This window comes from Dissoconium aciculare (genome assembly GCF_010015565.1).
Source record: "Dissoconium aciculare CBS 342.82 unplaced genomic scaffold K489scaffold_4, whole genome shotgun sequence".
Lineage (NCBI taxonomy): Eukaryota > Fungi > Ascomycota > Dothideomycetes > Mycosphaerellales > Dissoconiaceae > Dissoconium > Dissoconium aciculare.
This window is the reverse complement of record NW_022984954.1, coordinates 30,219-50,177: the sequence shown is the minus strand read 5'-3', so window position 1 is coordinate 50,177 and position 19,959 is coordinate 30,219. Positions and strand designations below refer to the sequence as shown.

At 52.4% G+C, this 19,959-nt stretch overlaps 5 protein-coding genes across 5 annotated transcripts; 1 reads left to right on the top strand and 4 right to left on the bottom strand.

Annotated features, from left to right (window-relative positions):
• The first annotated feature begins 2,057 nt into the window (after positions 1-2,057).
• On the top strand, positions 2,058-3,090 carry K489DRAFT_378307 (uncharacterized protein). Its single transcript, XM_033604384.1, has one exon. It carries the CDS (start codon positions 2,313-2,315, stop codon positions 2,862-2,864), a length of 552 nt encoding a protein of 183 aa, XP_033460967.1. The 5' UTR covers positions 2,058-2,312; the 3' UTR covers positions 2,865-3,090.
• Positions 3,091-4,139: 1,049 nt separating this feature from the next.
• Positions 4,140-5,503, bottom strand: K489DRAFT_378306 (uncharacterized protein). The gene has a single exon (XM_033604383.1). The coding sequence runs from the start codon at positions 5,172-5,174 to the stop codon at positions 4,383-4,385; it is 792 nt and encodes a 263-aa protein (XP_033460966.1). The 5' UTR covers positions 5,175-5,503; the 3' UTR covers positions 4,140-4,382.
• Positions 5,504-5,861: 358 nt separating this feature from the next.
• K489DRAFT_169395 (uncharacterized protein) lies at positions 5,862-7,068 on the bottom strand. Its single transcript, XM_033599358.1, has 2 exons — positions 6,261-7,068; positions 5,862-6,204 (listed from the first exon to the last, which is right to left on the bottom strand). Exons 1-2 carry the CDS (start codon positions 6,821-6,823, stop codon positions 5,952-5,954), a joined length of 816 nt encoding a protein of 271 aa, XP_033460965.1. The 5' UTR covers positions 6,824-7,068; the 3' UTR covers positions 5,862-5,951.
• A 902-nt stretch (positions 7,069-7,970) lies between these two features.
• On the bottom strand, positions 7,971-8,478 carry K489DRAFT_378303 (uncharacterized protein). The gene is made up of 2 exons (XM_033604382.1): positions 8,120-8,478; positions 7,971-8,027 (listed from the first exon to the last, which is right to left on the bottom strand). Exon 1 carries the CDS (start codon positions 8,458-8,460, stop codon positions 8,134-8,136), a length of 327 nt encoding a protein of 108 aa, XP_033460964.1. The 5' UTR covers positions 8,461-8,478; the 3' UTR covers positions 7,971-8,027; positions 8,120-8,133.
• Positions 8,479-10,944: 2,466 nt separating this feature from the next.
• K489DRAFT_378302 (putative ABC transporter) lies at positions 10,945-15,859 on the bottom strand. The gene has a single exon (XM_033604381.1). The coding sequence runs from the start codon at positions 15,762-15,764 to the stop codon at positions 11,178-11,180; it is 4,587 nt and encodes a 1,528-aa protein (XP_033460963.1). The 5' UTR covers positions 15,765-15,859; the 3' UTR covers positions 10,945-11,177.
• Between the last annotated feature and the right edge of the window lie 4,100 nt (positions 15,860-19,959).

The following is a 19,959-nucleotide window of genomic DNA, read 5'->3' as shown; positions in this document are numbered from 1 at the left end:
CGAATTCCGATGATATTTCCTCCACACTCATGGTGCGTGAAGGCTTGTGAGACGAGGCGAAACGTGACCCTACCCGGCGTGGTTATCTTTTCGAAGACCTCGGAAACCGCATCAAGGAGGAAAGGAATCGTCCAGCAGTCCCTCGCTCGCGGGAGTCTCGGCGGCCATCGCCAACAGACCTTCCGTGGCGCGTGCCCAATAGTCAAGATGATGGCGACTTGATTTCGAAGTCACAATGTAGTATTTGAGCGACTCATCGGCATAGGAAAAGGATTATACGGAGGCAAACAAGTCGGGTTTGGCGTCGTGCGACATCTCGACGTAGCGCTCGTCTTGTTATACATCAGCCATTCGAATGCTCTACTGGAACCTACCGTGGAACAGAAATGGATTGGTGTAGATAAAGACGAGTATTTTTGAAGAACGGGATACGAGCTGAGCGCCGTCTGACCCAAAATAAAAGCCGAGGACCAATATTTTGGACATTTTCTTCTACATGTCTACATCCGCGCAGTAATTGGCTGATCGGCCAGCGCACTTCTCCATTCGAGTATCACGCGAAGCACAAAACCCGTAGAACGCACGCGAGGCTGTCAATGCATATAGTATCTGCGGGGATGTCGGACTCGCGGCCCATGAAGATCTTGCTGTGGAAGAAAAAATCTGGCAATTCCTTAGAAGACAGCGTGAACAGCTCCACCTGAGCTCTCACCGACGCGCAATCAATTCCTGTTCCTGGCGGTCACAAACTCCTTTTTAGCGTGAGGCGTACCTGCGCAACTTGGCAATTCTTCGCGCCGATCAGTAAAATTAGCGGTGTCGTTAGTGCCCGAGGGAGATTTGTATGATGACATGTCTGGGAGATGCGACACAATCCCTGGTCGAGTGTGCTCGCCCCGCAATTTGTTAACCTCTTCCTACTGTACCCCGACTTGCTGGTTAGACATGAACGGCGCCCACTTCTTCCAAGAATGCGAACTGGCTGCTGAACTTGTCCGCAAGGAGACCCAGGCACATCTCGTACATTGCCTAGTGTAGCTATTCAGCCACGCATTCCCTCCACAAAGTGCGCGAAATATAGACGATATCACACCAACAAATGATCTCCATGGAGTTTGCCCACACGGAGGGGATGCGTAGTGTGAAAGCGAACGCGCATTCAGCTACGCACAGTAATACAGCGCAGACGCTTACAAAAGACGTTTTCGACCAAGATTTTCGACAAACGGTGGTGGTGGGGGTCCTGCAGTCCCACCGTACCCACGGACGTTGAGTATGCTGACCCCTGTACTCAGGAATGATCTCATTTCGAGTTGAAGTGGCGGAAACCGTGCCTCAGCCGATGGCTTCAGCTGGTCCTGGGCTTGTCGTGTGCGGACATTGTTGCGACACGACGTGCTCGGCCATGATGTGCTCTGGCGCCGTTATGTGAATGAGCATGATCACGGTGCATGGTGATGCTTGTACTCGTAAGCTGCGCAGAGCAGCCTCGGTGATCGTCCTTCAGCGGGACGGCATGTATGGTGCAAACCAAGTCACCGAGTTTATTATTCATCGAGGGAGAAAGCTCATCCAAGCTGATGTCCCAGGAACAAGCTGTGAACTCATGCACTGTAGGGGAACTGCTCTTGTGCAAAGTACATTTTCTGTGGTGGTGAGCAACGATACTCTACAGCAGTATATCGTACCCAATCCGTCCCTGCGGCACGCTCTTCAACGCCAAAGTGTGGAGCCAAAATCATTATGTGGAGAAAAAGACGGAGATGGCGAGCCCAAGATCGACAATGCCGCCGAAGTCCCGGACGCCTTCCATCATTAAGAAATGTTGTCATACGTGGGCACAGCAGAACAATCAGACAAGCTTCCGCCCCATTCATCGGCTTGATTAGTTGCGTCGCGAGGCGGTCCACAACAAGTTAGCTCTCCCCCAAAGCTAGTCCAAAACAAGCCGACAGTGAACGCATTCTCCGTGAACAGGGGATTGGTCAGGATCAAGCCCACCATCTGGCTGTCGATCATCAATGCGCCTCTGGGGTTGTACTCCAACTTTACCTACCCAAGAAGTCATGCGCATCCCGGTCCATTGAATCTCCGCATTTTGGGACGTCGCGCGATGATCGTTACATCTCCCTTAGTTGCGACGGGAGTTCTTTAGTGCCGAGGTAGGTCCAACGTCGATGGACAGGAGACGAATACAAAAGGCATCAACATCCTGCTCGAAAGAAAAGTTCTTCCCCTGATCAGTACGCAAAGCAAGACAATCATTTACATCGCATTCTTTCACTCCAAACAACCCATCAACAACCATCAAGATGCGTTTCTCCCTCATTGCCGCTGCCCTGCCTCTTTTGGCTGTGGCCTCCCCGGTCGTCAAGCGCGCCACTGACGCCGACGTCACCGCCATCAGCACCGCCATCAGCTACATTGCTGGCAACATCACCAAGCTCGACAACCAGATCAACAAGCTCGGTGTCAATGACACCATCGGTGGTCTCTTCACACTCTTCTCCACCGGTGATCTCCAGAAGGCCATCACCAACACCGAGACTGTCGTCGACGGCGTCAGCGGCCAATTCGATGACAACCAGTCCGGCGCCCTCGCCATCCCGCTCACCCAGCTCGTCCCGAAGGTCGTCGGCCTCCTCAACGACATCGTCAAGGCCCACCCCAAGATCCGCACTGCTCTCCTCGGCGGCGACGCCTCCTTCATTGTTGCCATCAACCTCAAGGACAGCTACACCAAGACCCAGTCCTTCGAGGGCAAGCTCGTTGCCAAGCTCTCTGCTCAATACCAGGCCATCGCTCCTCAGGTCACCTCCCAGATCGACACTGCCTTCCAGGCTGCCATTGCCGACTACTCTTAAATTATTCTTCGAATTTGAGAGCCCTCAGCCGTGACTAAGTGTAGCTCTTCACGCGCATTGGATTATGCTTTGCTGTGAACCACTTCAGTGTGTGCTTCACAGTCACTGCATGGGATGAAACGATATCATGGAATTCTAACTGCTTCGATGTACTATCTTCGAGAAGAAAAGGTTACGAGTTAAGAACCTTTATACCACAATAATACCACATTCAGTCACACCTGATGCTATCTCTCTATTGTCTTCACCCGTGACTCCTTCCATCTTCGCTCCGTGATCACCCGCTAAGCCTCGTGCCCTCCTAAGATAGTAATTACAAAGATGATCGCTGAGAACAAAACTCGGGAATTTTCCTGAAGCACGAATTCATTCCTACCTTCACAGATTCACGCGGCGCACACGTGGAACACGCAGTTCGCTTGCTCCACTCACACTTATCGCGACCGCAAACATTGAGACAGACAACGCTGCACGGAGCAAGCCGTCCGATGACATATGCCGCATGACCAATTGCATGCAGTAGAACTATAGCGAGACATCAGCGGAGAGAGTTTGAAAACATCCGCCCGACGCCCAAATTTGTCCAAGACTCCGTAGAGCTTCGCGACATCGTATTTATGTAATTCAGAGGTATCACGGCGACCTTCTTTGCGCTGGAATAAATGAAGCGCAGGTCTCCATCCGCCTCACACGTCTATGCACATGCTGATCTGCAAAACCAGGACCGAGGGAGATGGATCATGGTGGAAAATGCAGGTCGCGCAAACCACACGGGTTGTTTTGTCGCGGACTGGGAGATTACCGCGCGCGCCTCCATATGGGGTTTCTTCGATCGAGTCTCTCTTTGGAGCTATGCGTATTGATTATTGTACACAATAGATGTCCTGTGTAGAATTCGTGACTCGTCGGAAAGTGAGGTCTACAGTGTTTCACGTCTGATGAACAACTCTGCCTGCGCTCTATCATAGGTCGGCTTCGGTCTTTTTTTTTTCGAAGAAACCTTTCGTGTGCACGAAGCACCGTTCGTTTTCTTTCCGCTCACTGCCATTCGTTCGCATTTTTTTCCCCGGAACAATGAGCTGATCTTCTACACTTCTTTTCTTCGCCGACGGGACGCGATCGAAACGGTGGAGCCATTCCCAAAAGTCTCATACGCTGAGTGCAGCGGATAGGGTTTGGGTTACATAACCCTAAAATTGGCCTCTCCCGAGGTCTGTTCGCGAGTGACTGACGAGAGAAAAGAGAGCACATGCTGTACCAATCTCATGGCCAAGCCTGCCGGAGCTCAATTTCCAGAGATCGCTCGCATGAAAAATAGCTAAATAAATCGTATCACCGTGCATTATGCCGTCGCTTGAATCGAGTCTACCAGGTCAAATCTTCAAGGCAGGAACAGCAGGGAAATGCGTTGCCATACTGCGTCGCGTACGTCGCAGGGCACGTGTGCCTACCAAGGCTCAGAGGAACCAATTTCGAAGCAACCTTGAGATTTTCCGCTTGTCCATGCAACACAGCGCTTCACCAATCCCATGTCGAAACGTCATTAACTAACTTCCATCCCATTCTTCGGCTATAACGCCTCAAGAGGTCATGGCTATTGCTCTCATTGAGTTCCAAGATATCATTCGTAGACCAATTAGCAGGCGACCAACTGAACTCGACATGAGAAAAGTCGATCATTCGCACAGTCATGCGCGAAGGGTCTGTCAGAATTATGCCGTCGAGTCTGGGGTCCCACTGAACAACGCCGCAGTCCGAGATTTGCTTGTAACAGTTCTCCACCGCTCGAACAAGCTTTGGGAAATTCTCCAGGTCGTTCTTATGATGGAGGAGATCCATCCCAATGATGTATTCGAGAACGATCGTGGGTGGGCCGCGCAACGAGCAGGTGCCATAGAGTTCAGGTGTAACAGTTCCTTGAATCCGTTGCATCATGTCGTACGCTGTGACTTCGTCCGCCATGAGAGTTTCGTCGCGGTAGCTCTTAAGAATGAGCTTCAGCGGTTCCTCCGGGGAACGGGTTCGCGCGGAAACCGCATTGTCGCGGTCGTTTGATTCTTCCAAATTGAGAGCTTCTCTCGCGTTGTCCTGAAAACCGTCGATTGCGCGGCTACTTGCTGTGTCCTGGTCGATGCTCAAATGGCTGAGACCTTGTCGAAAGCTTGCGAATTTGACAGAAGCCGCAGGCGTCAAATGGAAGAGGTAGACCACGGTAAATTCCGTTCCACGTAATTCCTCTTGAAACCCGTCAAGGGTGCAAAAAGCTTGCTCGTATTCGACGGTGATTGTCGTCGTCTCCGATACTGCCATGTCGCTTTCGATGAGGAAGCTTGTCCGGCCAAGTTTAGCGCGATAGCACGATGGTTAGCGTTGCATGTAGTAGTCGGACGGAAGCTCCAGAAGGACATCGGCACTGTAGCACCTTGCGAGAAATGAGTGAGAGTCCAACTCGGTGCGATGAGGCGAGTGAAGAACATATGCCGGAGAATAGGAAATATGTAGGGCATCACGTTCAAAAACATCTAGTCGCAAGGCAAATGGATAGAAGCTGTCGGTAGGGAAGCCGCGAGTGAGGCTTCTTGTGTGGAATGCAGATTCCCGCCTTGTACTACATGATGGGTTTCACAAAAGCATGAAAGATAGGCGCCCGTGCAAATTTTTTACCTGCCTGCATAGGTCGGTAAGAAGAATCGAAAGGCCTTCAATTGTTTGCTCGCGCTCCTTTGCCTATCGTTACCGAGACTGTAACATTCGTGTCTCAGAGGGTAGCCGCCAGCGCCAACAGGCTTTGCTACCAAACAAGATTCGCGGTCGAATAGGACACTCACACTCAGGGCACTCCGATGACTCAGCCAACACATGTCTTACTCTGATGACTCATCTGACATATCTCCACTCCGATGACTAATCTGATATATCTTCTCTCTGACAAGTACTCGCATGCTTCTCTAGGTTGTATACGTGCTTCGAAGCCTGCTAATGCCTTCCAAAGACGAGTCTTATACGCACAGAAGCGGCTTCTGATGTGAAGCCACGTTGATCGAATTATATCAGGCAGAGGAAGCAGAGTAGAAGGACAGCTGAATCTTATTCCAAGGTTGTTAAGCTGCTGGACTGCCCCGTTTGACCGGTCCCTACAGAATGTCCCGGCACAAGAGTCTCGGTAAGACACTTATAGAGGAGACGGTACATGGCCTTCCGGATGCTGGGACCCTCACGACCGACTGGGATGAGCAATACTTTTGTGTTGCTAGTCTTCACATCTCCTTCCCAGCGCAGGATGAGGAGGTTGTGCGAATCGTAACAAAAGGCGCTTTTGACATGGTAGTAATGGGCGTAGCTGTGATTTCGATTAGCAGAGACCACCAGCTCTACGTCGCCTTGTGTTGTTCTTACCCTGCCAGTTCACGCCACAAGTTCATGACCGCGACGGATTTCTTTGCACCAGGCTTCCATGCTTCCGGGTCGATCACAGTAGGGCGTTTGACCTCTCCAACGCAGATATTTTCTCGTTCCAGGTCATGATACCTGATTGTCCAGTCCACAATGACCTTGGAGTCCACATCGGGGTTGCTCTTGCGTGGTACATCAGGATTGGGGACGGAGCGTTGGCACCGGAACCACAGTCGCGGTACGTTGTGGAAGGCCCTCTTCAGCGGCATGACGATGTTTTCGGTGAAGTGCACCTCGGCTTCGCCCTCGTTCGAAACGCATGAAGCATGCGATTGGAAGTCCAATGTCTTCCCCTCGAGGCGCCCTTCAGCGCGATCTTGCACGTCGTCAAAGAACTTGTCCAGAACGTTCGACTCGAGCGGGTAAAACTCCCTCTCGAGTACTGGAAATGATGATGTCCAGGGCTTTTTCCTAGTCGTCTTCTTGTCATCATCATCATCATCGACCTCGCCTCTCGGCTTTTCGAACGATTGTTTGAGGAAATCTTTCAACGCCACGGGAGCCATGATCGAAAGTCGCGATGATAAGGCTGGGAGAATAAAGTGGATGAAAGACTTGAATGATAATCATGAGTCCATGGCAAAGCTACCGATATTTATACAACTCCGATGTCGAGTGTGTAGACAAAACGACCAGTCGCTTAGAGTATCCAATCTTCATGTTGCTCTCATGGGAGATCAGCCTTGAGCGGACTCTGACGCAGGCGACTGTAGGTTGTGTCACCTAAACGTAGCATGCCGACTCGACTCGTTCGAAAAGAATATGGCGGAGCCTGTCATATCTCGTCATCTGAGTGGTTGGCGATACACTACAGACGGGCGCATGCTGCTGTGAAACTTCAAACGCACGAATCACCCTTGCAAGTTTTGTGCGACCTGACAGTTCTTCAAGAGGGTGGTTGTCTGGCGGTGGTGGTCTCCGAAGCTGGCACTGCACTTCATCGTTTGACGCCGGCGCATTTTCAATTCGAGGACTCCATTGGTCATGACAGTAAGCGTCAAGCACGGTTCCGATGTGATTGGAACAATACGAGGTGTTGAGACATGCCAACAGAGCCCCTGCTAGTACCGCGCCTTTTGCCGCCGCCGCGAACGTGGTTTTTGTTCGAGGTCGCACAAGAGTTGGACCCACTCTGAGTGGGCGTCCGTGGTGGACATTCTGTTCTTATTGATACTTCGGTGGTCTGAGGCTCGTTGTGTGTTGGATGCCCGCGAGGGATCCCAGCAGACAAAGATGTCGCACGCAATAGAGCGAGGTCCGCTCTCAATTTCTTGATGGATAGACGACCTCGGGCCGAAGTTGAAGCGGAGGCCAGCGGCGTGATCACACTGTCCGAAATTGCTGCACTTTTTGTAAGGACGCAACTTGAAATGGAATTTGAGCCGCTCGGACGGGCGCAGGATGGTTGCGAAAACGCCGAATGCTGCCTGGCAAATATGTGGAAGCCGATGTTGAGGCTTTGCGCATTCCAATGACTAATAATCCGATGTTTGGGCACATTGATGACTAATAAATTTCTGTTGGAGAGGAGAGAGAAAACGGAGCGCGCTCCGAACCCGACAAGTTTTGTCGTCATCACAAAAATGAGGATTGGCTTGGAACGCATAGGTGGGTCAGAGTTCATGACATTGTTCCTATCTACACAACAAGGACGAAGCCCTTCGCCCTAAATTTGCAAAAAAGGAGTTCCACTTCACATCCGTCTCAGCTGTGAGTTTTCCCGCACGTCCCACGAGAACTCTTGTCGAAAGATCACATGCGACGACCGTGTCGATGTGGACACTGATATCTAGTCCAAACAGATGTGGTAGGCTGCTTAGTTATAGTAGCAGCCCCAGTCGTACTTCTTGCCGCCCTGGGAATCGGCGTGCGCGCCTCCGTAGGTCTGGCTGCAGTACGCGTTGACATCGATGTTGCGTCTCTCAGGGCCGTTGGCGCAGTACCAGTTGAACGCTCCGCCAGGAGCGTCGTTGCTGCTGTCGTTTCCTCCGGACCAGCCGGCGCCCCATTGGTTGTTGCAGGCAGCGTTCATGTCGACGCCTCCCGCATAGGGGCCCCGAGCGGCGGCCGGCATAGCGGCGACTGGGACGACGAGCATGGCGACACCGCTGAGGGCGGTTGTGAGGGTGGTGATTCCGACCATTTTGGTTTTCTAGCGACAAAGTTAGCATTCAAACACGGTCGGTTTCGGAGGTGGGAAAGGCAAGATCTTGTCCTTGCATGGATGTAGTTCGAGAACGACTCACGTTATTTGGTTTGTGGGAAATGTTGTTGATGTGATGGTTTGATGAGAAGATTGTTTGTGGTGTCTGATTTCCTTTTGCATTTGAGAGAAGCACGCTGACTTTATACCTTTTCGACAGGCAGTATAGATCCTGAGCATCATCAAGAGACTTTACTTTTGCTGACCTTCCTGTGGAATTAACACGACGATCATAATACGTCCATGTCATGTCTAGTGCCTACCTCCAATAGTGATAGGTAATAGCTTTGCCAAATGGCCAAGACCGTGACGTACCATGCCTACGCGAACTGGGGCCGAACTGGTCGCAGCTTAGATTGTCGATATGTTGTCATGCAGGAGATCGGCATATTCACAATAAGCGAACGGCCAGTCCTTACGGCGAGACCGTCACGGTCTACGATCCTACGCTACGACGCCACAGTAGTGGCTGCGTAGTAGTGCTGATGATCGACGTGGAACCGCATCCTTGGTAGGGACAAGCTGGGGCTCGGAAGTCGGCCCCGTAGATCTCTTGTAGTGTTTCAAGCGTGTAAATTTTAACTGGGCTTCACAGCGAACGTTCGGACCGGAAGGATTAATCTGACTGTCCTTCTGGGAGGCCTTATATGACAAAATGTGGAGGAAGCTAAATGTATACGCCGGTGAACCTCACTGTCCTTCCGCTAGCCCCCAAAACTTATAATATTCGGAAAACCTTATTTCGATCGGATGCGCATCCGAGACTACCCAAGAAAGGAAAACCTATCTCGAAAAGGGTAATTTATAGTAGAAAATCTGCGAGGACGGAGGGTTCAGGTACCAAAACACCTTGAGCCAATGGCCGCTCAGAATCGTCTACTGTATGTGTAGGGGCCAGCGCATCGACTCCTGCTACAAGACGTCACAAGCATGTGATTCCGAGTTGTAGTATCCACTTGATACTAGATCTTCGCTGAGCCTCCACGACTGCGGATGCACATCCATGGCAGAAACTCCTCATGAAGGATTTTGCTTGGCGGATCTACTTTCAGGTCCTCAATCTCCTGGACTTTTCTCAACCTTGTCGATGGACCGTCGTCATGACGAAATTTGGCATATAGGAGGGGGATCGTGCTGCATTGGAGGCCCGCCATTCGTTCTTGTCCATGAGGCTATTGTATTTTCCAAGAAACCGCCCCACCCGATTAGCCGAAATGTTCGCCGCTGATCAGCATCGCTGAGGAACAACCCTGCACTTGGCGGAAGTTACAATTCGAGTGGATCGTAGAATCAGCAGTGACTTGATACAATGTGACATCGATAGGCTCATCGGGTTTGAAAGGAGCAGATTGCAACTTGAGAAGCCATGTATCGCTGGCTGGTCGTATCACGCGACGCCAGAGCGGCGGTCTAACTTTCAAATTTCAGCAATGAAAAGCTCTACAGCTACGCACCGCAAGGTGCTCTCGTATCGTAGGCCGAGAGACCTGGTGATTGCGATCCAATTCATGGAAGGCTGAGATGTAATCAAATCATCCTCGGAGAAGACATGTGATGATGTATCCCACTGAAGTTGGGACGCGTGCTCCACCGCGAATCTTGCATCGTCTTGTACCCATCGAAGTCTCTGATATGTACGTTGCAGGTTTATCCACAAGCCAAATATGTCCAAATTAAATGGAATCTCGTTGCGAACAGGCAGCAGAAACCAATTGAATTTACATCAACGTGTCTGAGGACTCCCCACTGTTGCTCAGGCAACCTCAATGCTGATCCCTGCGTCGTTTTCTCGTCGACCGTGTCTCTTGGAAACTTGCCATCTTTCTCTTGAATTTTGCTTGGGCCGTCGTCGTTCAAAAGGCCGCCGATCAGACCATCACCGGATCCGGAGATGGAATCACCCTGACACTTGGTCGGACCACCTCCGTTGAGGAGACCCCCGATAAGGCCGTCACCAGAGCCGGAGCCCGAGTCATCTTGGCGTCTGGGCGAGCCACCATCGCTAAGAAGACCGCCGAGGAGGCCGTCACCGGAACCAGAATCAGAGCCGGAGTCGACCCGGCGCTTCTCCGGGCTGCTACCGTCGAGAATACTTCCGTCTAGAAGTCCAGTAAGGAGGCTCGGGGCTTGCCTGAGCCAGACTGGCGCTTCTCGAGGGGCGCAGCAGCGGCGAAGGCGGCGAGGAGGATGGCGACGGCGGCGGTGGAGTGACGCACGTTGGGGGGAAGCGGTGGAGGGTGCAATTCGGTCGGAGGAGAGGTCGATGGGCGAAGTTCAGCTCTTCATGGACGGATGGAAGGTGTAATTGTAGCTTCCACAGCAGAGTGTGTATGTGGATGAGTCGATTGTGGAATTTGCTTCGATGTGCTTCCGCGATCGCGTGTGAAAAAAAAAAGATATTCTACCGTCAAGGGACAAATGGCGACCGATGGGACTTGAAACCTGAGAGTAGCCAGTTGGCTCACCATGCGAGAACGAGAAGAAAAGAGAAAAAAGAAGAGGGATGAGGAGGAGGAGGAGAAGAAGGAGGTCATAAGAGTCATTAAATAAGCGAAATCGGATCATCATAATCATCATAGCCATCGATAAATAAAACCCTCCTTCTAGAACAAAATTCTCATTCTCTTTCCATAATCATCACTCCCCGCCTCATCCTTTTATCGCATCGCATCCCTCACCTCCCTCCCCGCGCCCAGGAAATCCTCGCGGCGGATCCCACTGCGCTCACACATGCCCCTGAAGATGCCGCCCTCCTTCTCAAACAATCGCAAGGGCGAATCGAGTTCGGCGACGTTACCCTGGTCCATGACGAGGATGCGGTCGTAGCCGATGATGGTGCGGAGGCGGTGCGCGATGCACAGCAGGGTCTTGCCGGAGAAGCCGCGGACGATGGTGCGCTGGATCTTCTGGTCGGTTTCGAAGTCGACGGAGGAGGTCGCTTCGTCACAGACGATGATCTGGGAGTTGCGGACGAGGGCGCGCGCGAGGGCGAGGAGTTGGCGTTGGCCGAGGGAGAAGTTGAGGCCTTCATCTTCGACGGGGGTGTCGAGGTGGATGCGGGAGGTGTTGTTGTTGTTGTTGTTGTTGTTGTTGGCGACGACGACGGTGCCGTCTTGGCTCGGGCTGGAGGGAGAAGGGTTCTCGAGGGCTTGCTCCGGCCCGACGAGATCTGCTTGGCGGAGAGCGTTCCACAATTCGAGGTCGGTGTGTTCGTGGAAAGGATCGAGGTTAGAGCGGATGGTGCCGCGGAAGAGGGTGGGATCCTGCGGGATGATGGCGAGGCGGGATCGTAGGTCAGCTAGGCCGAGGGTGGAAATGTCGAGGCCGTCGATGGTGATGCGACCGCCGCTGAGCTCGACTAGGCGGAACAGCGTTGACATGATGGTTGATTTACCCGCGCCGGTGCGCCCGACGATTCCGATGCGCTCGCCGGCTTTGACGGTCATACTCATACCCTTGAGCACCAACGGCAGACCAGCTCGGTAGCGCATTTGCACGTCTTCGAAGACGATCTCTCCGCGCTCCGGCCATGAGGAGCGGACCTCACCCCGTTGAAGGGGAGCTTCCTCCTCGAGTTGGGTGCCGTAGTAGTGGATACGCTCGGTGGAGTTCATGTTGTTCTCCACTTCGGCAAGTTGTCGCACACTGAATTGAATCATTTGGACGATGGACAGGATGTACGAAAGGACCAGACCGCCCGTCGAGGGGTCGATGGAGAAACGTGCAGTCACGACGAGAATGCCGCACGTGAACACCAGAAGGTTACCGAGGGCATCGAGTCGAACGGATAGCCAGCGCTGGTTAGCAAAGGTGAGGAAATATGCGCCGTCCATTGAATCCAGAGATTCGGACAAACGATGGGCGAATTGCTTCTCGACGCCATAAGCGCGGATGGTGGAAGTCCCATTGACTGCCTCGCTGAAACGGGCGAAGACCACACTTCGCAGATTAGCCTCGTGACGTTTCAACTCACGGGCCGATGCCCGGTAGTAGCCTGCAGAGAAGCAGAACATGAACGTCAACGGAACGAGAGCGACGACGAAGTAGTAGTAGTAAGCGATGATGAGGATGAAGACGGAGATGATGGTGACGAATGTCAGGGTGAACATTCGAATGGAATCCGTGAGGACGTTGTCCATGGTGTCGACATCCTTGGAGAATCGATTGGTGATGCGACCCATCGGGGTTGTATCGAAGAAAGACATGGGCGCACGCAAGACGCGGTAGATGGCGCGTTGCAGCATGACCCGGCTGGCCTTGGTTCCGAAATATGTCAAGGTGGTGGCGAAGGCAAAGGTCAAAAGGGCCTGGAGGACACCAAAGGCAGCATAGACTCCAATGTAGACGCCTTCGCTCAGGTTGAATTTGTTCGAGGTCCACCACGAGAGCCACAGGCTGGTGACAATGTTCGAGCCTTGGGAGGAGATGAGTAAGAGGAGGATGAAAGGGAGGACGGCGATCGAGCCGGAAGCCTTGACATAGGCCATGTAGACGCTGGAGCTGACACTGTTGACCGCGCGTTCCTCCTGCTGCATGAGGGCGGCAGCGGATTTCTTGGTCTTTTTGGTCTTCTTGACTGCGGCTTTCTTTTCCTTTTCGCCTTTGTCCTCGAGCACCTCCTCCACTTCCTCCTCTTCCTCTTCGGCGGCAGTGGTCTCCATGAGTTTTTGGAATTCCTCGTCGTGCTCCATGAGCTCCGGGAAAGTGGCAATTTTGGCAATACGACCTTCCTTCATCCAGACGATCCGATCGGCTCGGTGCAATACGTGCAGTTGATGAGTGGCCAAAACACGCGCCTTGCCCTTGAGGAGACCACAGATGGCTTCATCCATAATGTGCTTTCCGACGTGAGCATCGACGGCTGACAGAGGATCGTCCATGATCACGGTATCCGCGTTGAAATAAATCGCACGAGCAATGTTCAATCGCTGCTTCTGACCTCCGGAAACAGTGATACCACGCTCACCGATTTCCGTGAGATCCCCAGCAGGAAGCATCTCCAGATCCGGGCGCAGAGCACAGGCGTCGACGACTTGGTTGTACCAATGGCGGTCGTATGGCTTGCTGAAGGTGATGTTCTCCTTGACGCTGGCGTTTTGGATCCACGCGTACTGTGGACAAAAGGCTCGCGAGGCGCCAAAGGTCACATTGCCGCTGGTCTTGCGCATGTCACCCGCGAGAGCAGCCAACAGGGAGCTCTTCCCTGAGCCAACAGAGCCAATGACCGCCACAAGCTCGTCGCGACCAATGCTGAGGTTGATTCCTGAAATCTCGAACGGGCGTTTCTCTTTCTCCTGCATGGAATTGTCGTCGTCGGTCGGGCTGCTCGGATCGCTCTCCAACTTTTCCGCTTCCCGCTGCTTTGCGATTCTCTTGTCCTCCTTTTGCTTGATTTTTACATGCTTCTTTTCCTGCTTGGCATCCTTTTTCTCCTGCTTGGTAGGTTTCCCGGGCTTGTCTCCTTTGATGGGAGTATCATCGGTGTCCTGCGTGCGGGTACGTTCCCAAGTGAAACTTCCGTTCTCGATTTCAATAGCGTCGTGCGCCTTCTCCTCCCACGTAGCCTCTACGGGCAGCTCTTCTGCGTCTAAGAACTCCTGAATTCTCTTGATGGAGGCATTCGCATCGACGATCTGACCGATGACCATCGGAAGCAAATTCAGAGGAATACGCAGCGAGTTGAATAGCGCCAAGGACGAAAAGATGGGTGCAGGAGCAAGGCCGTTGCCGGAGAGCGAATAGGTGATGAATGCCAACATGGATGCGAAAATGGGCAGAGATAGTGACACGGCGAGGATGGCATTTCGGATAGAAAGCAGTTTCGTAATCTTGTCGACTTCTTGCTTTCGCAAGCTCGCCAGGCGATCGAGGAAACTCGTTTCCCATCCGAAAAACTTGACGAATCGAACCGAGGAGATGATCTCCTGGGTGAGTGTGACACGCTGGTCGGTGACCTTGTTGATGAATCGACGACGAAACATGAGACTTTTGATGGCTTGACCGAGAAGCGGCATCATGATGACGATGAAAGCGAAACCGGAAAGAGCGCTGTAGGTGATGTTGATAAGCAGGAGGATCAAAGTCAAGACGACTTGAATGGGTGCCGTCCAGATCATGTGGAAAAGACCCGAAGCTTGGTCGACGCGGTAGGTATCGGTGGACATGAGGTTGACGATGCGCCCATTGCTCCAACCGACTCCTTCTCCGGAAATGCCATTCTGCGCATCCGCCAGCTTCTTCTTGAGCCATTTCTTCTCTTCCTTGCTTCCCGGCTCGAATTGAGGCGTCTCCTCAGCAGCAGTCTCCGCCGCGCCGCCTGCTCGCGCCCGACCGGATAACCGCATAGCTTTATCAAAGATCAGGCTGATCAATGTCGAACGCGCTTGGCCACCGACCATCATACCACGGTAAATGAAATGATTCGTGGTCAAGGACATGAGCATCTGCATAAGAGTGATTCCAAACACCAGACCGATTCCATCTCCAATCGGTGGTGCAACACCGAGGCCGCGATTCGCGTAGTATGCCTGGGATGAGAATTGAATCAAATATTTCATGACAAACGGAGTCAAGATTTGTGCCAGAGAAGCAATCAGCTGGCAAGCACCTCCGAAGATGAACTCGCCGCGATATGTGTCGTAGAGCGCCATGGCCAAGGGTCGCTTGTGCTTGGCCTCTTTCCGTCTCTTGTAATTCTCCCCCATGCGCTCTTTCTGCGAATCGATCGATCGTTTGGGGTTGACCGCCCAGATGTCATTGTCGACGAGAGGGCGCTGGTAGCCGACGTCCATGAACGACGCCATCCATTGAAACGTGACGAGGCTGAAGAAGCCGGCGTCATATTCCCGAGAGACTTGGCGCTGGTCGGGCACGGGGGGTGGGTTCTTCCTCCTCAACGGGTTGAGCTTTTGCGACCAGGTTTGTTTGACAGGCGGGAGTTCGAGTTGATTTGCGGGTTGACTGGATGTGACGCTGGTGCCTGTGGTGGTGGTGAAGTTGCTCTGGGTCCGATCCAGGTTGCTCGGTCTCAGCTCGTTTTTGAAGTCGCCTTCGATGGGTGATTCGGCCTCTTCGATCGCTTCCCGATCATGACCTTTCTTTTGCAAGTTGATGTCGTTGTCGGAATCGGTGGCGTCGAGGGTATTTGATTCGGCGGCCGGGTTGACGTGTTGGGTGTTTTCGGCGCCTTGAAGCTGGGTATTGGGCGAAAAGTTGCCATCAGGCTGAGCGGTGGGTGCAGCCATGGTGGCTTTTCATCTGCGCCGGCGGTTTGCGCACGTTGTTCAGTGGAGGCTTCCAATGGCGATTGACGCAGGATGCTTCCCTTTCGGAATTCCCGAGCGATTGGATATGAGAGCAAATGCGCGAGTTCTGTGAATGTGGTGACGCAAGGGTCTCTGAGACAAGCGATGACGAAAGAGTTTCTCCGAACGAAAAGCGCATGCAAGAGGTCTCACGTAGTTTCAATACGGAGACGGCGAGGGTTCCTAGATGTCGATACGACAATGCTGTTTAACGTGTCTGAGACAAGCAAAGCGAACAATCTATAGAGAGCAGGACAGCGCGAGCGAAAAGGGACGAGGAAGGAACAGGAGCGAGTTGGAGTAGTAGAAGTGGTAGCAGAGGAAGGGAATGCTGCTATGTAGTTAGTTCAGGTATCGGTCGTCGGTGCTTGAAGTCGTCACGCCCACCACGCCGCACGAACGCAGCTGTCTATGATGACTGCTAGTCTATTTTATTACTGCACCGAGATATGTGACTCTCACTCCCGATGATGCGGCTTACGAAATGCACCTGCATGTGCTAGTTAGTATACCTGGTAGGTATTCATCATTTCATGGGACAATTCATGGGACAATTCATGGGACCGTCGGAAGCAGCTGTGACCGGCATGTAATAATAAGAACTATTGCAGCACCAAAAACCAACAATGGCGACTGCAGTGACGAGAGAGAAAGAGAGAGGGAGGTCTCTTCCATTCCATTTGCACGCATTCTAACCATCATCAACATCGTCATCAGCATCAGCATCATTCTCCTTGCGCGCGCCCCCCATCATTCTCGGCTTTTTTTTTTCTCCCGCCAGCATTTTGTGCATTCCATTGCAGCTGGAGCCATCGCACCTGGGGAAGCTCCGATGTCCGATGTCCGGTGTCCGCGGATGACCAATCCAGTCCAATCGAATCCGATCCATCCAGGAAATCTCGCGTGGGAAAGTCGATGAGATGGATGGATGGATGGATTTGGTTAAACCTCCGTCCACCATTTCTTCTTCTCTCTTCCTCTTCTTCTTCTTCTTCTTCTTTTTGTTATTCATCATCTCCTTCGGGTTTGGAGTGACATTTCCTTCCAAGCCATACTACTACACTACTACAGTAGGTACGGTGGAAAGCATTCATATCATCCCGGAGAGGCAGACAAGCGGAAGAGAAAAGAGCCGCCTGCTCAGTCATTATTATTCTTAGCCCGCCCGATTGTGGTTCGACCTATGGGTACGGTACGGTACCTAGGTAGTCTCCTCCCCTCGCTAAAAAGCTTCGAGTTCCTTTTCGTTTCTCGGGCTCGGATCGTCTCCTCGACCCGTTCCTCGTTCATGCGTTTCTACGTGCAAACTCTCATGCGTTCCCGGGTTAGAGTACATCATCATCGTCGACGTTCTTCCCTCATCGGCCGCACGTGGTCTTGTACGATCCGAAATCCCATCACATTCATTGCGAAAACGAATTGTTTTGTCAACCGTATTTCATAATGTACATCGTGGAAACGGAGGCCACGATGAGGGACGACCGTGCATGTCAAGGGGAAATATGTATGTATGTCCTTGAACGCCTCTTCTCCATCTCTTTCTCTCTCTCCGTCTTCTCGTCTCCCCATCTCCGCCGGAAAGCGGCTGATGATCGATGTCCGCGCGCAGGTGCAGGTGCAGGTGGGGTTGAGTCATCAGTCAAGCTTTCCCTGCACCCGCATCTCCATCTGGGCAGCATATGCATGCGTGCGTGCATGGATGGCCTGGCATGTCAGATTTCCCCGGTCCGTTCCAATCGCTTGGTAAAGAAGTAACCGTGTTGTTTTTTTGAATCACCATCGCATAGAGTAATAATGACCAGGTCACGGGTTTTACGCCCTTTAAACCCGCCCGGACGGAGGATTGTTGACCCGCCTATCTGCAGCGGTCCAAGTTCCAACCACCACACGCGCACCCAGAGGGATTTTATGCCGTTCCACCGTCGTTCCACCCACCCGCCGACCCGTCCGATTGCGGGGAGGGAGAGAGCTGCTGCTGTTCCGTTGAGATCCCCATCTTCAACAGTAGGCACGACTCTCTAGATACCTAGTAGCGGGTGGGTGATGAGTTGAAACCTCACTACCGAACAGTCACGATCATTGAAACAGTAGCTATAATGACGATCGTCGCCCACCTGGGTATAATCATCTACAGTTCTTATGAGTTCTGCGTGCGATGAAGCTCGACATCATCTCAAAATCGACCCGTCGCTCTTCGCGCTCTTTATGAGGCGCGTCCTCTCCCTCGGTGCTACCCGTTGCAGCTAGAGAGAGAGCATGCGAGAATGAGAGCACGCGAGATCTAACAATGCCCATGACTCGCAGGAGTTCCGTCAGCTGTCAGAACACTCCTCCTCAGAAAAGTCAAGGTCCAGGGCCGGGGAAGTCTGTCGTTAGGGTTACCATCTGCCTGCCTGTCACGGTCCTGTAATCGAGCACTCCTTCGCCAGAACACGCACGCAGCAACATGAAAGAACGTCTCGTATTTGAAATTGTCCGCGATGGAATTTTATCTCCAATCTATATCCTTATTGGATACATCAAAAATCGGGGATCCTGAGCTTACCACGAGATGAAGTAGGACTCAACCTCGTTTATCAGGCTGGATCTCGGGCATGTGTCGACGACTTGTCGCGGACCTGAGAGGGAAGTCTTGCTGGACAAAAGTGGAACCGCCTGATAACTGTAAATGCGTGCATGAAGCTGACAACGACGGCGCTGCAATTTTGTGCTCTCTTCAGTCAAAGAATCGGAGTCGCTTCAGTATCATATCTTTCCGGATCCATGCCGGAAACAGACTTTCACGGAGAATACTGCACAGGGCGATGGCCATCACGACCGAAGCAAGAGATGCCTCTCCGACAAGGAGACGTTGCGGCGTGGGATAGTTGAAATATTCTATAGAGATAGCAAGGGCGTTCACGGTCTCCTCCTCATATTTCAACGGAGTGCTGAATGATTTTGGTCTTCACCTAAAGTTCAAGGCAACGACAAGACAATGTTTACACGTTATACTTCCGGCATCGCCAGTGCGGCACTCGCGCTCACCACAGCGAACAGCGTTGCCCTCGGCGTCCGTTGAGTAAATGTCCCTCCGTCTCCTCTCCATCGCCGACGGTTGTAAAAAAGCCGGCAGCATTCCGCTACGAGCACGCGGTACTAACCGGTCAAGACCAAAAAGTCGCGAACGGAACGTCTGGCCGAGTCATTGCGCAAAGGCGAGGCGGAATTGAAGCAGCTCAAGTCGGGAGGGGCATGGAAGGGCATGGGAAGTGATGGTGTCGCGTGTTGTGCGATGGTCGTGTTGACTGCGCTGGGATTCTCTTTGGGTCTGGCATGGCGGGACCATAGATGAGAGGATGGGAAATAAACCGTTTGGATATTGCAATATATGAGTCGCGTATCGATAGACGAGGAAGAGGCGAAGAGAGTATTCGAGAGCAGATGGAATGGTTGTGAGAGGACAAGGTGATCGGAGTTCAAGTCGTTGGATTGAACGCCGGGCTGGAAAATCATCGGATCCTGTATCGATCCCGTCTTGCCTTGGACATGGATTTTGGGGTATGCCCGCTTTGAAAAGGCGTCAGATTCTGTCTAAGATGTGGTACCTGCGACTACTTCTCGTCATGAGGAGGAAGAGATGTTATTTACAGCCTGGACGGGCCATGTGGTCAATTCGTGTCCGCGGAAGAGAGAGACCTGCTAGATCTGTGGTGCTGCCCTGAGATCTGTTCGAGAACACTCATCAGCGGTGCAGGGTTGACGAGGATGATCCGAAACAAGGATTCGATTCATGTTGTTTGTCAGAATGTTCAATATATACATATCTTGAAGAGAGACAACCTCAATGATGAAACATCTAGCCAACGATAACGATAAGAAGTCGGTCACGGCTCGGTCCATTCTGCACCATCCTGGACCATTCCCATCAATTTGGCGGACAATCAGCCCTAATTTGACTTCACAGTGCTGGCGCACGAGACGATCCTTCGAGTTGCAGGCTGGTCGCCACCACTCTAGGGCTGTTTCCGCAACCGAGACCGAAAAGAAGCGTCTTCCACACTGTGATTATATAGAACTTGATTGCTGCAGGACGGATAGCAACCGATATCCAGGCAATCGATGACCACGACGGAGACGCACGAAGAGTCTTCGA